The sequence below is a fragment of the Apodemus sylvaticus genome, chromosome 10 (genome assembly GCF_947179515.1).
Source record: "Apodemus sylvaticus chromosome 10, mApoSyl1.1, whole genome shotgun sequence".
Taxonomy (NCBI): domain Eukaryota; kingdom Metazoa; phylum Chordata; class Mammalia; order Rodentia; family Muridae; genus Apodemus; species Apodemus sylvaticus.
In genome coordinates this window covers 103,423,049-103,441,501 of record NC_067481.1, presented here as the reverse complement: position 1 = coordinate 103,441,501, position 18,453 = coordinate 103,423,049, and the positions used below count along the sequence as shown (strand labels likewise).

General features: G+C 47.8%; 1 protein-coding gene across 2 annotated transcripts in view; it reads left to right on the top strand.

The window, feature by feature from the left end:
* The window catches only part of Usp7 (ubiquitin specific peptidase 7), a 50,531-nt gene extending 35,381 nt beyond the window's left edge, over nt 1–15,150 (top strand). For both annotated transcript variants that reach the window (XM_052195556.1, XM_052195557.1), the window contains exons 11-31: nt 809–891; nt 2,490–2,599; nt 4,481–4,637; nt 5,446–5,590; nt 5,897–6,027; nt 6,218–6,352; nt 6,788–6,889; nt 7,070–7,175; nt 7,959–8,051; nt 8,134–8,201; nt 8,853–8,953; nt 9,846–9,999; nt 10,414–10,481; nt 10,890–10,998; nt 11,091–11,168; nt 11,745–11,845; nt 12,379–12,478; nt 13,106–13,225; nt 13,357–13,428; nt 13,532–13,622; nt 13,881–15,150. In XM_052195556.1, coding sequence (XP_052051516.1) covers nt 809–891; nt 2,490–2,599; nt 4,481–4,637; nt 5,446–5,590; nt 5,897–6,027; nt 6,218–6,352; nt 6,788–6,889; nt 7,070–7,175; nt 7,959–8,051; nt 8,134–8,201; nt 8,853–8,953; nt 9,846–9,999; nt 10,414–10,481; nt 10,890–10,998; nt 11,091–11,168; nt 11,745–11,845; nt 12,379–12,478; nt 13,106–13,225; nt 13,357–13,428; nt 13,532–13,622; nt 13,881–13,987 — 2,231 coding nt within the window. In that variant the 3' untranslated portion in view covers nt 13,988–15,150. The remainder of the gene's footprint in view (nt 1–808; nt 892–2,489; nt 2,600–4,480; nt 4,638–5,445; nt 5,591–5,896; nt 6,028–6,217; nt 6,353–6,787; nt 6,890–7,069; nt 7,176–7,958; nt 8,052–8,133; nt 8,202–8,852; nt 8,954–9,845; nt 10,000–10,413; nt 10,482–10,889; nt 10,999–11,090; nt 11,169–11,744; nt 11,846–12,378; nt 12,479–13,105; nt 13,226–13,356; nt 13,429–13,531; nt 13,623–13,880) is intronic.
* The last annotated feature ends 3,303 nt before the right edge of the window (nt 15,151–18,453 follow it).

Here is an 18,453-nt window from a genome sequence, read left to right as displayed (position 1 = left end):
GTTGGGTCCCCTTTCCTTTGTTAAGCTAGGGTTTATGATTACTGTGCACTGTGTTTTTTCCATGGTCTGCAGAGACATCACTAGTGTCACCTCTTGTGTGTTGCCTCTTGCTGCATGGCTCTCATTTGCTGTGTAGTTCTTACTACCTTGACCTCCACTTCATTTTTCCTCTCAGAGGTGCTTTATTTGTTGTTCTCCCTGGCCCTTCTGTTCCTTTATCTCAGGACCCCTGCCTGCCCCCACCACCTGTTGCCCTCAGTGTAACTGCTGACCAGACTGTTGTCTGGTGTGTCCCCCACCCCAGGAGAAGGCCTCTTTGTGAATGCCTGATCTCACTGTCAATCTGTTTGTTGAGTGACACATGCTGATTTTAGGGAAGTCACTGTAGTGGTAGTTGCTCTGTTGTCACTGTTCCAAGGCTGATGTCATACTGCTCCACGCAGGTCCATCTTTTGCCTGATTCCTCTTTATCCAGCCCTTGAGTTTCACACCCGGTTTCCAGCCCACTGATTGTCTGTGTGTGCCACAGTCCCATGTGGCCCGTTCATTGATTAACCTTATGAGTGTTTGAGCCCCTTCATTGATTAACCTTATGAGTGTTTGAGCAACATGAAACGAAGTATTTAAGTTGCCCTTCCTTTCTGCGTCTTTCACGGGACGGTGCAGTGGCCTGTGTCACTGCATGCAGTGGATGGGGAAGTTGCTGTTCATACTTTGCTAATGTGACGTACACCCAGGCTGCCGGCATTGCATGCTTGACCTTTATTGATCATACCAATTGACCTGCTCTTTTTGTTTCTTTTTAAAGTCTTTGAATCATTTGTGGATTATGTGGCAGTAGAACAACTAGACGGTGACAATAAATACGACGCTGGGGAGCACGGCCTGCAGGTAACCTCTTCCCCAGCGAGCGAGCGAGCGGTCTTCATCCAGTCCTTTACCCAGGCACTGGTCACACTGTGCTCTGCTCTTTCTTGTGCTTTTGAGATTGTGAGCCCACAGGTGTTCTCTCTCCCCGAGTGGTCTGATGCAGTGGGAGGATATTTGTTTGATGAAGAGGTGAGGTGTCTCATCTGCAGATCTAGCAGAGGAAAAATGTGCTGTGAGGACTGACGGCTTCTGTGTCATGCCTCACCAGAACATTTCCTGATCTTCTTACCAGAAAGTTTCTTGGTTATTGTTTTGTGTTTCAATTTTTTATAAAGGGTTACTCTGTGTAGCCTTGGCTAACCTGGAGCCTGCTTTGTAGACCAGGCTGACCTCAAACTTGCCTGTCTCTGCCTCCCAAGGGCTCAGACTAAAAAGGTGGACTGGATTCAGGGAAGCTACTGCCAGAGCACTTTCCTCTCTCCCCCCCCACCTGGGGGACCGCTGGGGGAGGAGCTTGGTAGCCACTGCCTCTTCCTATCCCAGCTGGGATTGCACCTGCTCCAACTAGTGCAGCAAGCTCACTTGAGGGGGAGGCGTGGAAATGGAATATTTTGGATTTGGGGGTGTGGAGTGGCTGCCTTAGCCTCTGTGTGTCTTTTATGAGGGCTCCCTATCTACAACATCTTGTGTTACTGCCAATAGGGTTTCCATCTGTTACTGGGAGTGGGGTTAGGAGTGAAGGTCAGGGGTGAGGTTGAGGTATTGGTGACAAGTAGGGCTAAGCATTGTAAGCCCTAGTCTGCCCGGTATTCGGGGCGCTTGTTCTCAGGGGCCCCTAAGACAAGCACCCCTCTCTACTCGGCTCCAAGCAGCTTTCTGTCTTGGTGTTTTTGAGACAAAGTTTTTCCCTGTACCCCTGGATGTCCTGAAAGATGGCCTCTGTAGACCAGGTTGGCCTCTAACCACAGTTTTCTTGTTAATAATTTTTTGTGGTTCTCTTGTTTTTCATAGTGTTTGATGGCTGTAATATTGCTGGTAGCAAGTGGCCTTTTAAATAACCAGCGTTTTCCTGCTAGCCATCCAGGTTAGGTTGTAATCTCCCACTCAGTGAACTAGAGGCTCTCTAAAGAGATATCCAAACTTCTTCACATTTACAACCAAAACTTCCTGAGTGTGTTTGTTTAGTGCTGAAACTGTTTAGTTTTGTGTGTGTGTGTGTGTGTCCATGCTTGGTGTGCATATGCAGGCATGTATATGGAGACCGATTGGGAGTCAGAGCAGCTTTGGGCTTGGTTCTCTCGTTCCATCTGGTCTGTCACCCTTGTGGTCCTTTGAGCTATCTCCTTGGTCAGAAACACTTCTGGATGTGGTGAGGCACATGTTTAATCCCAGTGTTGGATGGGCAGAGACAGGAGTTCCAGGCCAGCCAGGGCAACATGGTAAAACTCTGTCTCAAAAAAACAAAAAGATTGGTAAACCTGGAGTGGTAAACTTAGGAGAAAAAGGTAGGAGGATCACTATAAGTTCAAAGTTTAAAAAGTGAGGACCCCTCCCCTGTCTCCAAGAAAACCAAAAATACTGAGGTGAACTTAAAGTCACCACTTCTTTTCCACTTCCAGGAAGCAGAGAAAGGTGTGAAATTCCTAACATTGCCCCCAGTGTTACACCTGCAACTTATGAGGTTTATGTATGACCCTCAGACGGACCAAAACATCAAGATCAATGACAGGTAATGGGGACTTTGAGGGCTCTGTGCTGTCTGTCTCTGTTCTCCTTCCTCTTAGGTATTGTAGAGATGTCATCTGACAGGTGGTGGTTCTCAGCGATAGTGCCCTGACCGGACCCTCTGCTCTGCCACATTGAAGGCAAAGGGTGGGGTTTTCTGACTAAGTCACACAGTTTGACTTAGGCTTTTGACTAAATATAAATTTTTACCATGAATCAACGTTTTGTTTTTAACTTAGGAATGATTATATATGTCTCTACCCCATTATAGTTTTTTAATCCATATTTTTAAGAAAACAGATTTTAAGAATTTAGGGGTGGATGTGCTTCCATTGGTAACAGGTTAGGCTGCCATATATGAGGCCTGGGCTTTATTCCTAGCACTGCATGAACCAGGCATGGTCCAGCATAGGGCACGTAGAGACAGCAGGATTAGACAATCTTTCAAAATCATCCTTAGATTCATAGTGGATATAAGGTCAGCCTGTCTTAAGTGTTAATAAACCTTTGTATGCGTGGTGATAAATGCTTTCTCTAAGGGTTCCTCCCCCCCTTTCTTTTTTTATTCAAGACAGGGTTTCTCTGTGTAACAGTTCCTAGTAGTCTTGGAACTCACTTTGTACAGACACTACTGCTTGGCTTATTTGAGTTTCTTTACAAAACTTTACCCAACTTTACATCTACTTTGAACAGGATAGATGATGGTTGGTCACCCACCATTCATGTTTGAAGCTAGAATATGACTGAATTATTTAATTCCACAAATGGAGTATGTGCTCAACTACCTGTGTTTTCCAACCTGTTTTCTGCACACCTCCTTTTTCTCCCTGTTTTTAATGGAATTGTTACCATCATTTTAAAAATTGTGAGGTTTTTTTTGTTGTTGTTGTTTTGTTTGTTTGTTTGTTTTCTTTTCTTTTTTGAGACAGGGTTTCTCTGTCTAGCCCTGGCTGTCTTGGAACTCACTCTGTAGACCAGGCTGGCCTTGAACTCCGAAATCTGCCTGCCTCTGCCTCCCAGAGTGCAGGCGGGCACTACCATTGCCCGGCAAGATTTTTTTTTTCTTTTTTTTTAATGCCTAAGTTGGACATTTCGGCAGACAGTCCCATGGTGACGAGGCTGGAGTCAAGCAGCCCGCAGCTACTGGATTCCTTGTGCGGCTCTCATTCCTGCCTCTAAAGGCTGTTGACTTAATGTTGAGACAGTTTAACTCAGGCTGGTTGCCAGTTCACCAGGACCATGATAAATTTCTGATCACCCTGCCTGCACTCTGTGGACCTGAGCCTGGGACATGCACACACCCAGTTGATGAAAGAGCTTATGGCCTCGTGTGTGCTGAGAGGCACCATACCCACTGAGTTGCTTATCCCATGCTGAGTACAGCTTAGTTTATCGTTGATAACACTTGGCAAACTAAATCACAAGTTAAGAGGCAAATAATTTAGGACTATGTCAAATGCAGTACCTTTGTAATCTAAGGGTAAAGATATTTCTTACACCCACCCCTCTCTCTGACTAGCTTGCCCTTTCTTTCCCACCACGGTGTTCTCAGTCCATTCCTAGATGCCGTGGGCTTGTGTCTGAACTAGCACTTAGTTCAGTGTGAATTTACTGAGATGGGTGGGTAAGTTTTATGAATTTGAACCTCTTAGTATCTGTGTTGTCACTGAATTTTCTCTTAACTTTAGATTGACATAAATAACTTTTCTTGTAAGTAGGTGCTCCTTTAGAAGTAGCTCAAGAGACTTCAGAATAGTTCATGATTAATGATGCAGTCGATTATAAGAGTTCAAAATTAAAGCTCTAAAGGACACCATATTTTACATGCAAATCAATATTGATTTTTAAAAGAATTTTAATACTTTTTAAAAAATATTTTGAATAGGTTTGAATTTCCAGAACAGTTACCACTTGATGAATTTTTGCAAAAAACAGACCCTAAGGACCCTGCAAATTATATTCTCCATGCAGTCTTGGTTCACAGTGGAGATAATCATGGTGGACATTACGTGGTTTACCTAAACCCCAAAGGGGACGGCAAAGTAAGTGCTGGTCTTACTGCTGGGTGCTGCGGGTAAACACGCCTCTCTGCTTGGTGCTGCGTGAGCTCGGTTCCTTCCCTGCCCTTGTGTCTTGGGACAAGTGGGTTGTGTTTGTTTGTCTGACTGGAGTGCCATTTTCTTGCCTAATTTTTAACAGTGTGAAGGTGACTGGTACATTACAGAGTGTACTTCTGTGCTAGTAGTTAACTGTACCTCACAGACGCTCACCTGCATCTGAGGAGTGCTGACACAGCACTTTCCCTTGGCTGGACTAGAAGGCTTCCTAGCACCGGCATCCCCCACAGCCCCTGATGTGGCACCCTGCCATGGTCCTCAAAACCATGGTAGGAATGAAGGCTTTGTCACAGAGTGGGAAGCTCTGAAAAAGAAGGTTTTCAGAATAGATACTTTTTTGGCTGAGGCATTTAAAATGGCTTTGTCCAAGACAGATTAGAAGATCATTTTTGTATAATTTTAAGTCAGAAGCTTGGCACAGCATTTTTTGTATTTTGTTTTATTAAATTTTTCTATTGAATTGTATAAGTACAGCATGAAGTTTTTAAATTTATTGTACTCTGCCTGTTAATACTCCAAAGAGTTGGTGCTGTGCGAATGATTAGTCCAAAGTTGGAAACAGGCTATTCGAGTAGGGAGCAAGGAGTACCCCTGGCACGTGGTTGGTTCCTCCCTCAGATTTTGAGCAAGACAGACAGAAGTGCTCTGGGTCTTGTCGGAAGGGTTTGCGTCTGCTCAGCCGCGCCTTCCTTTAGTGCTGTTCCCTGCTCACATCTACCTGCTTCCCTTCCAGTGGTGTAAATTTGATGATGACGTGGTATCCAGGTGTACTAAAGAAGAAGCTATTGAGCACAATTATGGGGGTCATGATGACGATCTATCTGTTCGACACTGCACAAATGCCTATATGTTAGTGTACATCAGGGAATCAAAGCTAAGTGAGTACCAGGGGCTTGTGGGTACTGACAGCATGATGTATAGTTCTGCAGTCTCTCACCGCCTTGTCTGTATAATACCATAAAGCATAAAGTGGGTGCTTCGCTGCCTGCCCCAAAGTCCCCGCTCCCACACCCCCCCCCATCTGTTCCCATCATTTAAGAAGTAAGATGTGCTGGCCTTGTGGGCTCCACGTGGTCCCAAGTCTTTCCATACTCCTAGGTTATTAGTGAAGACTAATATGAGGCCCTTGCAAGGAGGGAAAGTGGAGTTAGCACCAGGTGAAAGAGGATGCATTTGTCCTGCAGGTGAAGTGTTACAAGCTGTCACCGACCATGATATTCCTCAGCAGCTGGTAGAACGATTGCAAGAAGAGAAAAGGATCGAGGCTCAGAAGCGGAAGGAGCGGCAGGAAGCCCATCTCTACATGCAAGTGCAGGTCAGTCTCAGGCCAGGGAGATGGCTGTGTGTGCAGTGCCGTGGGCCCGTGCTAGCCATCTCAGTAGAATTGAACATTGTGGGCACCGGCTGCAGCTGCAGGGGCTCACTGGAGGCAGAGAGGCGAGTGACTGAGTGTGCTCAGGGTGATGTGTCTCACTGGTTCTAAGCTCAGCTCTGTGTGCCTTCAGATAGTTGCAGAGGATCAGTTTTGCGGCCACCAAGGAAATGACATGTACGACGAGGAGAAAGTGAGGTACACCGTGTTCAAGGTTCTGAAGAACTCCTCCCTGGCCGAGTTTGTTCAGAGCCTCTCCCAGACCATGGTGGGTATAGCTCCTCTTCGCACCTAGGCTAGGTCCCATGAGAGACCCCGTGTCTACCTTGCCTATGTCTGAGCCATGCCTGCAAAGGAGATGTTGAGCCAAGCTCCTGACCAGCTGTCAGAATCTTTAATCTCAGCTTCCTGCTTCCTTCAGTCCCCAAAGAAAGCTAACCTTATAGTGGATCTCAAAGAGGAAGCTCGTGGGGACTGTGAGTTCCTGTACTGCCACCGCCAGTTTCTGGTGAAATCGCCTTTTGAGCTAAGCCCGGGAGTATCGTAGTAGAGTCCTGACTCTGTAGAAGGCACAGATTGTCCAAGCCATGGGACAATAGTATAAAGTCTGATCCTACCCTGCCTGGCCCATTTTACTCACAGAAGCATTAAATAGATAAAGAGATAAGATGCTTGTTTTAGTAAAGCTGTGGATTTTTTTCAGGGGTTTCCACAAGATCAGATTCGATTATGGCCTATGCAGGCAAGGAGTAATGGAACCAAGCGGCCCGCCATGTTAGATAATGAAGCCGACGGCAGTAAAACAGTAAATATCTTTGGGAAATGCGTGGGTGTGAGGCTCCTGCCCTGCACTTAGCAGGCCTGTGCCCCCCTGGGTTGCATTCAGTAGAGCTGGATATACTCTGCATCACACAAATACATTATCAGTCGCCCTGTCACCTAAGCCATTGCAATCTTCTAAAACCAGCATCTCTTTTGGAAATAGATGATTGAACTGAGTGATAATGAAAACCCTTGGACAATATTCCTGGAAACAGTTGATCCTGAGCTGGCTGCTAGTGGAGCAACATTGCCCAAGTTTGATAAAGATCGTAAGTGCCCACGAGCCTCCTGCTACTTTTAGAGCAGTCCCTTAGGCTTGGAGTCCTCATTGATGTCAGCAGAGAGCTGAACACTGTTCATTGAGCCCCTTCTGCATTGAGGGTACTACAGGACATGGCTCCTGGCTCTTCGTCACTCTGGTCAGATGGCTAGGCAGGGGTTGCAGGCATGTACTGGATCATGTTGAAACAACCATGCTATGCTGTTAAACAGGTGGCTGCCCCTCAGATTAGCTTGCTTTTGCTCTATAAGAACAGACCGGGGGGCTGGAGAGATGGCTCAGTGGGTAAGAGCACTGACTGCTCTTCCAGAGGTCCTGAGTGCAATTCCCAGCGACCACATGGTGGCTCACAACCATCCATAATGGGATCTGACACCCTCTTCTGGTGTGTCTGAAGTCAGCTACAGCGTACTTACATATAATAATAAATCTTAAAAAGAACAAACAAGGGGGTCACTTTTGTGGAGGACACACAGCTATTTTTTGACATAGCCACCTGGGCATTCTGGTCCAGTAGTCAGTGCCAAGTCTCAGTTGTTGCACTGAGTGTCCTGTTCCGCACCTCAAATCCTGGGTCATGAGCTGTGATTTGTAGCGCCCACCTCTGCCATCCCAGGATCAGCCTCCTGCCTGAAGGAGCCTCGTGTCACTGTTACTTTCTGGGGACTTCTCACTGTGAGGGGTTATCACTTAACCAAAGCTTACTTTTGTTAACATTTTCAAACATTGTACTAAAGATTAGGATGCTAACAGCCTGTTCATCAACTTGTAGATGATGTAATGTTATTTTTGAAGATGTATGATCCTAAAACACGGAGCTTGAATTACTGTGGACATATCTACACACCCATATCCTGTAAAATACGTAAGTCCTGGCTGCACTTCCTTTGGACTAGATTTTGCTTAGTGCATTCCAGTTGTATATTTAATAGATCTCTTCACTCTAGGTGACTTGCTCCCGGTTATGTGTGACAGAGCAGGATTTATCCAGGATACTAGCCTTATCCTCTATGAGGTTTGCTTGTTTTATTTCTCTGTAGTCATTACATCATTTCTGCTTGGGAGGGAGGTTGTTCTCTTAGTCTTAAAAAATCATTATTCCTTACTCTGTACTTGACCCATCTCTTTCTTGGTGGGTAGAATGGGTGTTGAAGCAAGGTTTCCCTGTGTGACCCTGGCTGTCCTGACACCTCGGTCTGTAGACCAGGCTGCTTCAAATGCAGAGATCTGCCTGCTTCTGTCTCCCAGGTGCTGGGATTTAAAGGCATGCACCACCACCAGGTCCTCTACACTTTAGTTGACAACCACAATGTGTTTTGTGTTTTATTGAGAATAGGGCTTCAGATAGGGAGAAAGGGCAAGGGCAAGCGTTACCTGTTTAGGATTAGGGATCATGAGATTTGTTGGTTTTCCATTTGTATTTTACCTTAATAAAAATGTGCGTAAGCCAGGTGTGGTCATGTGAGTTTGGAATCCTTGGTTCCTTGGGAGGCTAGGGCTGGAATCCAGGGCTAACCTAAAAAATAAGAAACCCTGTCTCAAAAACTAAAATGCACTCCGTGTAGATGAGAAAGATTTGGATATAGAGAAGGCATGAAAACAACAACAATAAATCTGGTCATTAAAGAAATTCTTAGCTGTAACCATTTGCTGTCTCTTCCTGCAGGAAGTTAAGCCGAATTTAACAGAGAGAATTCAGGACTATGATGTGTCTCTTGATAAAGCCCTTGATGAGCTGATGGATGGTGACATCATAGTGTTTCAGAAGTATGTATCTTTGGAATGTCCTCGTCATGGACAGTTGCTGCTCTGGGCCAGGTGTTGGATTAGGGACAGTGAGCACTGACCTTATATAAAGCTCTCTTAGTGATGCAGTGTCGAGCACCCGCAGTGGGAGAACTTGGAAGGTAGAGAGGCTGGAGGACCCAGGGCTACAGTCAGTGCAAGTTCAGAGACCTGCCAGTGATAGTGAGAGCCTGTCTCCTGAGCCCAAGTTCTCTGATGTCCTACAAATGTCTGCAGGGATCAAACTGAGACCTCTTAAAGTACAAGTCCATTTCCTTCTCTGAAAGTACTCAGGGTTGGCCTTCTTTAGAAAAGTCCTCCTCTGGCTGGGCCACTCACTTGGCTGCCTGTGTCCGCACCTGTAGGTCTGTGCTTGGACACTAACAGCCTGATAGTGGACAAAAGCTGCAGCGTGGGCGGCTAGGTGCACTGCTCTGCAGAGAAGCCTGTGTGTGGGGAGGTGTGCAGTCACTGAGTTAGCAGCTGCCGCTCAGGGCCATACTGTAGAGCTGCGATAAGTATGTGCCTCTTTTATGTTTATGTGTATGAATGTTTTGTCTTTTTGTGTCTACGCACATTGTGCATGCCTGCTGCTGGTAGAAGCCAGTAGTATGGGTATCAAGATAGATCCCTTAGGACTAGAATTAAAGATGGTTGTTGGCCACCATACGGCTGTTAGGGATGGGCCCAGGCCCTCTGGAAGTACTCTTAACCTGTGAGCCACCTCTTCAGGCACATACTCGGCCTTCCTCGTTGTGCCTTGTTAAAAAGGTAGCTGAAGCGTGCTCCTTGTAGCTTCTGGTGAGCGCGGTCTGTCTTCCAGCATGCGGCTTCCCTGTGGTGCCACCGCTGACATGCACTTGTTCCTCCCCAGGGATGACCCAGAAAACGATAACAGTGAGCTGCCCACTGCTAAGGAGTATTTCAGAGATCTCTACCACCGAGTTGACGTCATCTTCTGTGACAAAACGATCCCCAATGACCCTGGATTTGTGGTCACATTATCAAATAGGATGAATTATTTTCAGGTATTGAACAGTCTCCTTGTGGCTTCGACCCTTCTACAAGAAGGAAGACTGCCTTGAGACAGGTTTTGAGTTTCAGGCTTCTTTATACTGCACAGTAACCCCACAAGGGCTGAAAAGTGAAATAACTACATAGTTAACTGATGCAGCCTGTCATGTTATATTGTGCTATATAGATACATCAAGTTCAACTGAAAACTCTTGTTCAGATAGGTTACTTCCATGGTGAACAGTTAATGTTGCTTTGTTCTGACTAATAGTAAATTTCTAGGAGATTTCAGTTCAAGTTACATGTGAATATCACTTTTTTTTTTAAAGAAACTTAATAAATTAATGAACCCCAAGACTTAAGAGCAAATGTCCAGCCTTTCCCCAGAGTGCCAACCTCCCTTCTTCTGGTCTTTTTCCATTCCCTAGGTTGCAAAGACAGTTGCACAGAGGCTCAACACAGACCCCATGTTGCTGCAGTTTTTCAAGTCTCAAGGGTAAGGCTGGTCACCAACTGCTCACCCCTGTGTGCCGAGTCCTACCGGGACGTGTGTGAACACATTTGGCTAGATAGTTAGCTAGGTCACCTGTTAAGTGTATTTCATCCTTTCCATTCGCCACATGACCCAGAGGTGGCGCGGTACTGGTCCACCTCCTCGTGCTGGACTAGGTTAGGGTTATCCTTCCTGTTTTGTTCATTGGATCCACGCTCCTGTGCAGCTGCAGAGATCTGTGTGTGCTCTGTCCCTTCACAGAGAGTTTTCACCGCTCATAATGAGAGACTAAGGTCTGGGGAGCAGAAGTGGGCTAGGTAGGCACACAGCTTTCAGACAGTGCGCACAGCTCTGCTTTTGTTCTTAGTTGGTGTGTATTGTAGACCAGTAAACAGTGCTGTTTTCTCGCAGTTATAGGGACGGCCCTGGTAATCCTCTTAGGCATAATTATGAAGGTACATTAAGAGATCTTCTACAGTTCTTCAAGCCAAGACAACCTAAGAAACTTTACTATCAGCAGGTGAGTCCAAGTCAACATAATAACTGGGTAACAAACGAAAGGCTTGGCTTTTCTTAGGAGTGTGGTTAAACAAGTGTCTGTTTTCTTAATAGCTGAAGATGAAAATCACAGACTTTGAGAACAGGAGAAGTTTTAAGTGTATATGGTTAAACAGCCAATTTAGGGAAGAGGTAAGTATTTTTTTTGTCTGTTACTCTTACCCTTTCAGAGCTTTAGAACTAAGAGTGTTCTCTCAGTGGGGGCATATATGTAGTGGCCTTTGAAAGCCAGAAGTGAGCCTTGCTGAGCTAATAGAGCCCAGACAGGAGCTTGAAGTGTCTTTGTGGTTCCTTGGCCCAGCAAGCACCTTGTTTTCCTCACACTGCTGCTGCAGCCGTGGCCTAACCCAACCTGAGACCATCCTGCCAGGAATGCGCACACAGCCAAGCTGTGGCGCTCACTCCGCCACATCATCAAGAAAAGAGCCCACTCACCAAGTCACCAGACCATTTTATCTTCATCTCCTATTGACCAGTCTCCTGGTGCCGGGAACAGGGAGTGCTCAGGGGGATCCAGGGATTATCTCAGAAACATTTCAAGTCCTGATCTTGGTGTAGACACGCTCCTTCTGCAGTGACTGAATCCACTGAGAATAGGCCTTTGATATCGAATCCTGCCTCTTCCAACTAGAGCTAGTGTAGTTATTGGGTTTATTACAGCAGAAGTCTGTTTTCTTTAAAGTCTTGTAACATCCTGTCATCACCTAGGAAATAACACTATACCCAGACAAGCATGGCTGTGTCCGGGACCTGTTAGAAGAATGTAAAAAAGCTGTGGAGCTCGGTGACAAGGCATCAGGGAGACTTAGGCAAGTATCTCCTGAGCTGCAGGAGGGTGGAGCAGCCATCCACTCCCAAACCAGACAGCCCCACCCCTCTGCACTTGCTGTCCTGCAGCCCCAGCCCATCCCCAACTTCTCCTCCTCTGTTGATCTCAGTAAATGACTCTGATGCTTGTAGCAAAGGAACGCAGGATTACAAGACAGTTTGGGTGTCCATGCATCGCGGGTGATTGAGTGTAGTAGCCCCCCGCAGATCGTAAAGGGATTCTGCTTTCCTGAGTCCTGTTTCTGTGGTTTTGCCTTACGGATGTCTCAAAGACAGGTGCCCTTAGGACTGACTTGGTTCTCCAAATGTTTTCTTAGGGATTTTCATTGCAGCAGGTGTGACTCTGGTTACATTGAGCCTGCTGCCCTCCTGCTTTGTACTCAGTCACTAGAGGATGTTAGCTACTGCAGTCAGGCGGGTGGGGGTGTCTGCTGGGGCTCTTCTCAGCACCTTCGTGCCATCATGTGTCCTTAAGTGAGATAAACACTTCATTGCTCCATTTTTCTTCTTTTAGGCTGCTAGAAATTGTGAGCTACAAAATTATTGGTGTGCATCAAGAAGATGAACTATTAGAATGCTTATCTCCTGCAACGAGTCGGACTTTTAGAATAGAGGTAACTGTGACTGTCTGTCACCTTGCTGGCCTCAGACCCGCCTTGTGGGCCTGCAGGTGCAGCGAATGTCTTGTGCCCGAGTGGGAGCCACCATGGCGACTGCTCTGAACTGCCTTGAGTTGTTAGTTGATGGGTTCTCAAAGTCCTCTGAGGCTGATTTCCTTTCAGACTTTAAAAAGGCTCTAATGTGAAAAAGTGCACATAGTATCGAACAGTGAGCCACTGCCTATTGTGTAGGTGGTGATGCCGGGCACAGTTGCCTCATGCAGCCATTGGCACCCAGAACCTCACCATCCCAAACCACAGCTGCCTGTCTTGTCATCCTGCTACCCCTGACCTCTTGGGAGGGAAATCATATGGCTTTGTCTTTAAATTCATTGGATCCAGGTGTGCTAAAACACACTTAATGCCTGCATTTGTATCTGTGCTGGTGCTAAAGACACCAGCTCCTACTGTACCTACCTTCCCTCTCTTCTATCCACCCACCCCAGGCAGTTCCTGTCACCTCCTGACAGTGCCAGTGTGGTGGGCGTGTGAGCCTTTGGGAGTCATCTCTATCTAATAGGAGTATTCTCCCATTGAGTGTCAGGTTAGAATTTAAAGTCTGTGTTTGCAATGTGTCTCTAGGAAATACCTTTGGACCAGGTAGACATAGATAAGGAAAACGAGATGCTAATCACAGTGGCACATTTCCACAAAGAGGTGTTTGGGACGTTTGGAATTCCGTTTTTGCTGAGGATACACCAGGTAAGAGTTGAAAGGGCTGGGCATTTCCTGTCAGAACCCTGCACCTTCGAATGCCTTGCTGATCTCAGCTGCTTGCACAGACCACCCTGGGTTTCGCATCGAGCCCAACTGTCCTCTGTCTGTCTTCCCAGGGTGAGCATTTCAGAGAAGTGATGAAGCGGATTCAGAGCCTGCTGGATATTCAGGAAAAGGAGTTTGAGAAGGTGAGTGCTCTGAGAGCCTGGCTCTCCCTCAGTGACTAGCATTTAACTTGACGCTCCAGTGGGCAGCAGAAGATAATAGGGAAGTTTTGCTTGTGTTTTCCAGTTTAAATTTGCAATTGTCATGATGGGCCGGCACCAGTACATCAATGAAGATGAGTATGAAGTGAATTTGAAGGACTTTGAGCCACAACCTGGTAAGAGGCTCTCAGGAGAGGCTGTCGTAGGATTGTAGGTCTTGGAACTGTACAGCCATTGGGAGGCAGCAGCCCTGGGGTCAGGTCACTGGTGTGTCTCCAGTGGTGCCTGTTGGGGCTGGGGCCGTGGAGACTCTGGCTTTAACAAATGGCTCATGGTCTCTGGCTTGACCAAGCAGCCATCTATGTGGGGACTTGTGAATCTAGTGGTTATCTAAGAACCTGGGGTCTTAATGGTTTGTTCTTTGTTCCTGCCAGGTAACATGTCTCATCCTCGGCCTTGGCTAGGGCTTGACCACTTCAACAAAGCCCCAAAGAGGAGTCGCTACACTTACTTAGAAAAGGCCATTAAAATCCACAACTGACTCCCGTGTCCAAGGCGAGGGACAGCGCGTGGGTGTGTGCCCTTTTTAACAGCCGTAGAACTCTGGTGCACGTGCACTCTACCCGAAGTCTCCAGCAAGAGGATTTGCTGCTGATGTTATTTTATTTTGTGAGGCTGTTCAGTTTGGCTTCTCTGTATCTATTGACTGCCCTTTTTGAGCAAAATGAAGGTGTTTTTATAAAGCTTGGATGCCAATGAGAGTTATTTTATGGTAACCACAATGCAAGGCACCCATCAGCATCATAGGAGAAGAGGTTCCTAGGATGTGAGTCCCTGGCAGAAAGAAGGGTCTGCTTGGCGTGGCGGCGTGGCCTCCTGCCCGTCCTGCCACAGCGCTGCAGCTAGCCAGGCTGATGAGTAGGCTCGTCCGATTTCTTCCTTCAGTTAGACTTTGAGTGACCTGTGTGCATCTGTAAAGGCAAATCAGAGAAAACAGCCCTAGTCAATAGCACTCTCCTTCACCATGTGCGTTGCTGGCCCTACCTGGGGTTCCTCTCCTCGGCTGCCTGGAGTCTTTTTAATAACCGTCTCTTGTCAGCTAGTACTGTTGGGCAGCCCATTCAAAGTGGATGCACTGAATACGGTCCTGGCAGGCAGTTGGGGGTCTTTTTATACACTGAGAACATTATCAGACACAATTAAGGTTTACTCTGTTGCCCATTGGCAAACGTAATGATCTGAGCAGGTGAAAAGTCACTCTAGGCTTCTGTGAGGACGGAGTGGACGAGCGACAAGGAGAGAGCCTTTTAGCAAGAGCGCATGCTCGCCAGTGGTTAGTAAGCTGTTGACTTTGTAAAAAAGATAAAATAAAAAAGGAAAAATGGAAAATGAAATTGTATATTTAATGAATGAAACCTGTACAATTTGCCCTGGGAGGAGGTCACTTTGTGTTGGGTGAGTGCGAGTGACCTTGGCGACATGGACACTCTGCGGAGCTTTATCTGAGTCCTCGTTTCCCTTTCTGCTGGAGCTAACACCAGCCGCTGTCTAGTTTGGAGTGCAAATGGAAGGAGCAGGCCACACTTCCCTCCCCCAAGTGCTTCTGTTTGTTTCTGTAGCAGCAGTGTACACCAATTCTCCTGTATATTGCCTTTTTGCTGGAAAATGTTGTATGTTGAATAAAATTTTCTATAAAAATTATAATCCAGTGACTGCTGTGGAAGCCGAGGATGATGCTCTCGCTGGAAAGCGGCCTGGGAGCCGCGCGTTGAGCCAGGGTTTTCCTCCCCTAGCCTTTTCTGTTGGGTGGCAGCTTTTACTTTCTATGGAGACATGGTTTTTGCCCTACAGGCCTGAAGCTCGCTATGTAGACCAGGCTGATCTTGAACACACAAAGATCCACCTGCCTCCGCTCCCCAAGTGTTGGGTTTAAAGGTGTGAACTCCACTCCTGGCTTCCCATTGGAGCTTGATGAGTAAGGGTTTGAAAGGTGTGGCGGCACAGGCCTGCCATCCTGTCAGGAAGCTGGGAGGAGCTCAAATCAGCCTGTGCTACATAGGCCCTGACAAGAATCCAGAATGTAGCTGATGGCAGAGAACTTATCTAGAATGTGCAAGGCCCTGGGCTTCAACCCCAGTATCTAAGGAAAATGCAAGAGGTCTCAGGTGGGACTCATGCATGTATGTATGCAGACTGAGGAAGTACAGGGGTCTCTGGGTGAGGTGTCCAGGGAACGCTACTGGTGTGCTGTGGGTTACCTCTGGCCGCCTGCTTCTGAGCCAGTCTGTAACCGACTTTCTTCCTCTGTTGCACTATGAATTGTGTGCCTTCTGATAACTTGTATACAGATCAGTAGGAAAAGTAGCACATCGTGGGGACCACATGGGCCTCCATCCTACTGGGCCATTTGGCCTGCAAATGAGTTACAGGTAGTTACAGGCAAGACAATGAGGACTGCTTACCCAATGTTGGCCTTTGAACCCCAAGGTGTTCCTGTTTCAGGGTTTGTTGGGGTTGCTCAGACTTAGATACCCACAATTTCTATTCTCCCTCAAATATTAAATGACTATTTTTCAAATAACTTCTTGTAGTGTTTCTTGTGTGCTGCATTCATTTTTCCATCTTTCCGTTTTCTTCCCAGCAACCCAAATACTGAATCTTGGGTTCATTTGCCTGATTTGGGGGAAGGTAGAAGCAGATTTCTACTTCTAAAACTTAAGTAAACTAAAATGTAAGAAACCTGTCTTCCAACCTGCTCACTGAGTCCCCTGCAGACGATCACGACATGTGGGTACTGGTGGGCGTGTCAGACCCCAGGGGACCACTGAGGGCTTGCAGCCTCCCTGGGGTGTGGTTCTGCTCAGCACGGGAAGCTGGAATGGTTGTACAGACTAAAGGGGAAGCAAGGGAGAGATGAGATCAGGGCCATCCCTAGCTACACAGAAGGGTCTGGGACAGCCTGAGGACCAAACTACAAAAGCAGGAGCCTAGCTAGCCATGGCCGTCGGCCTCTGGGGTTGTCTTCAACAGCAGAGCTCTTGAACTTGCTGGTTCATAGCCAGGCCTTGTCCCAGGTCTCCATGTAGTTCCTTGGAGACCCCTCCCTGCTTTTACAGAGCATTGATTGAGCCAGCTGTCCCTGTGACCGGCACATCCGTCAAGGAGGAAAACTGTAGTGCTTTCCAGCTGCTGTTGGTAGGGTAAATGTGTGGTTGTGTTGTCTGAGATGAGCCTGTTATCCCTGGCAGGGTGGTTAGCGATCCCAGGGGTGGGACGGGTCTGTAAAACGTCTAGTTATGTCACATGGGGGAAAGGTGTGGCCCTGCCTGGGATGGGAGGCTGGAAGTTGATGAGGGACAAATGTCAGGTGCTTTTGTAGGCCCTCAGCATGGTGTCCCTTCCCAGCCCTGTGCTGTTGGACAGGAGCTGCCCCTTTGGCAGAGCATTTAGTGTCCACACCACTGCAGTTGGTGGCTGCAAAGCCAGAAGTGGGGCTCAATTCCTAAGGGAAGGGACTGTCTCTTTAATCTGTTCCACGTGGTCTTGTGTGAGCCGAAACAGGTGTCACAGCCGTAGTCCAGTGTCCCCGCTGACAATCAGTTTGCTCCTGGGGGCTGCTGAGCTGCAGTTCTTACAGCCTGATAGCTTGAAGGAGCCCCAGGGGAGTTTATTTCCCGGGCAGACAACAAGCCCCACCAGGACCAAGTCTCCGTGTGTGTGTGTGTGTGTGTGTGTGTGTGTGTGTGTGTGTGTGTGTGTGTGTGGACATGAGTTGTGAATTGCGGTCTGTGAAAGAAACCTGCAAGCTGGGACCCTCTTGTGTTTTGAGAGCATTCTGTGGGCTAAATCATGGGTATGATAGTCTCTGCCCCTGCCAGGGGTCACTGGCCCATATTAGGTTACATAACCTGTTCTGGTTGAATGGCAGGGTTCCGGCTTGTACCTTCAACTAGGGATACATGTTTGGACAACAGACTCCAGAAAGCCCCACAGCCTCTGAGGTGAGCTCACTAGTCCTGGCAGCCCGGAGGAGGCTGGCCTCGTGGACATCCTAAACTGCAGTGCAGGGAGAAGGTGAGATTAGGCAAGGTTCCAGCTAAGTGGCATGGACAGACGCTAAGGGCACATCCCAAGTCGTCAGACTCCTCCCTGGCCCTGGTGTCAGCTCACTGTCACCAGACTAGCTGGAGGGCAGTTCCCCAGGCTGGACCAGCTGGGCAGGGCTGACAGCAGTAGGTTGGGAGTGGGCACAGAAGGCTGCCGAGGTGGCTGCTGATACCACAGCCATGGCACACCACACCCACCTGTCTGCTCCTGTGATAAGGCCTAGAGGAAATCTCTTGGCTCTGACCCAGAGGATGGAGCCTGACCGCATCAGCACCATCCTCAAAGCCCTCCCTGCTGACACAGCAGCTGGATGCCGGTCACAGCCTGGGCAGAACCTCGCAGTGTGATCAGTGATGAGGCTGCTATAAGTCAAAGCCATCATGTTGCATGGGGGCGGAGGGATCTGAAGAGGGAAGGTTCATCCCAGTCTCAAGACAAGACTTGCTTCCTCCTCCGAGGCCCATGCTGACTTGGCTTGGGTGTGATAGTGTGGTCTGGTATCAGGCCTATTTTCCATGCAGTTAAGGCTTGCAGTTGTAGCCCACTCCAGGGCTGAAGTCCAGCTGCCCAGCATTCCCTCCATTGCAGGTGTAGACAGGCTTGGGGGTGGGGTCGGGAGAGCTGCCTGCCTGACTTTCAGGCTAACAAGATTCTCAGCCTGGAATGTTTGCTAGCAGATGCCCTCGTCCCACCAGACCTCCAGTCCACCCACAATGCACCTACTGACACGTGCATCAAGCCAATACTGGGAGGCAGGCCTGAGTTTCTGGTGGCCCATCTGGGCCTGCATGTCTACCTGTCGACTAGTGCAACACTGCCCTCCTGTGGTGAGTATGGGTATTACAGGGAGCCCCAATGCAGATCAGTGACCTGAGTACCTCATGTGCCTGTAGTTTTCCA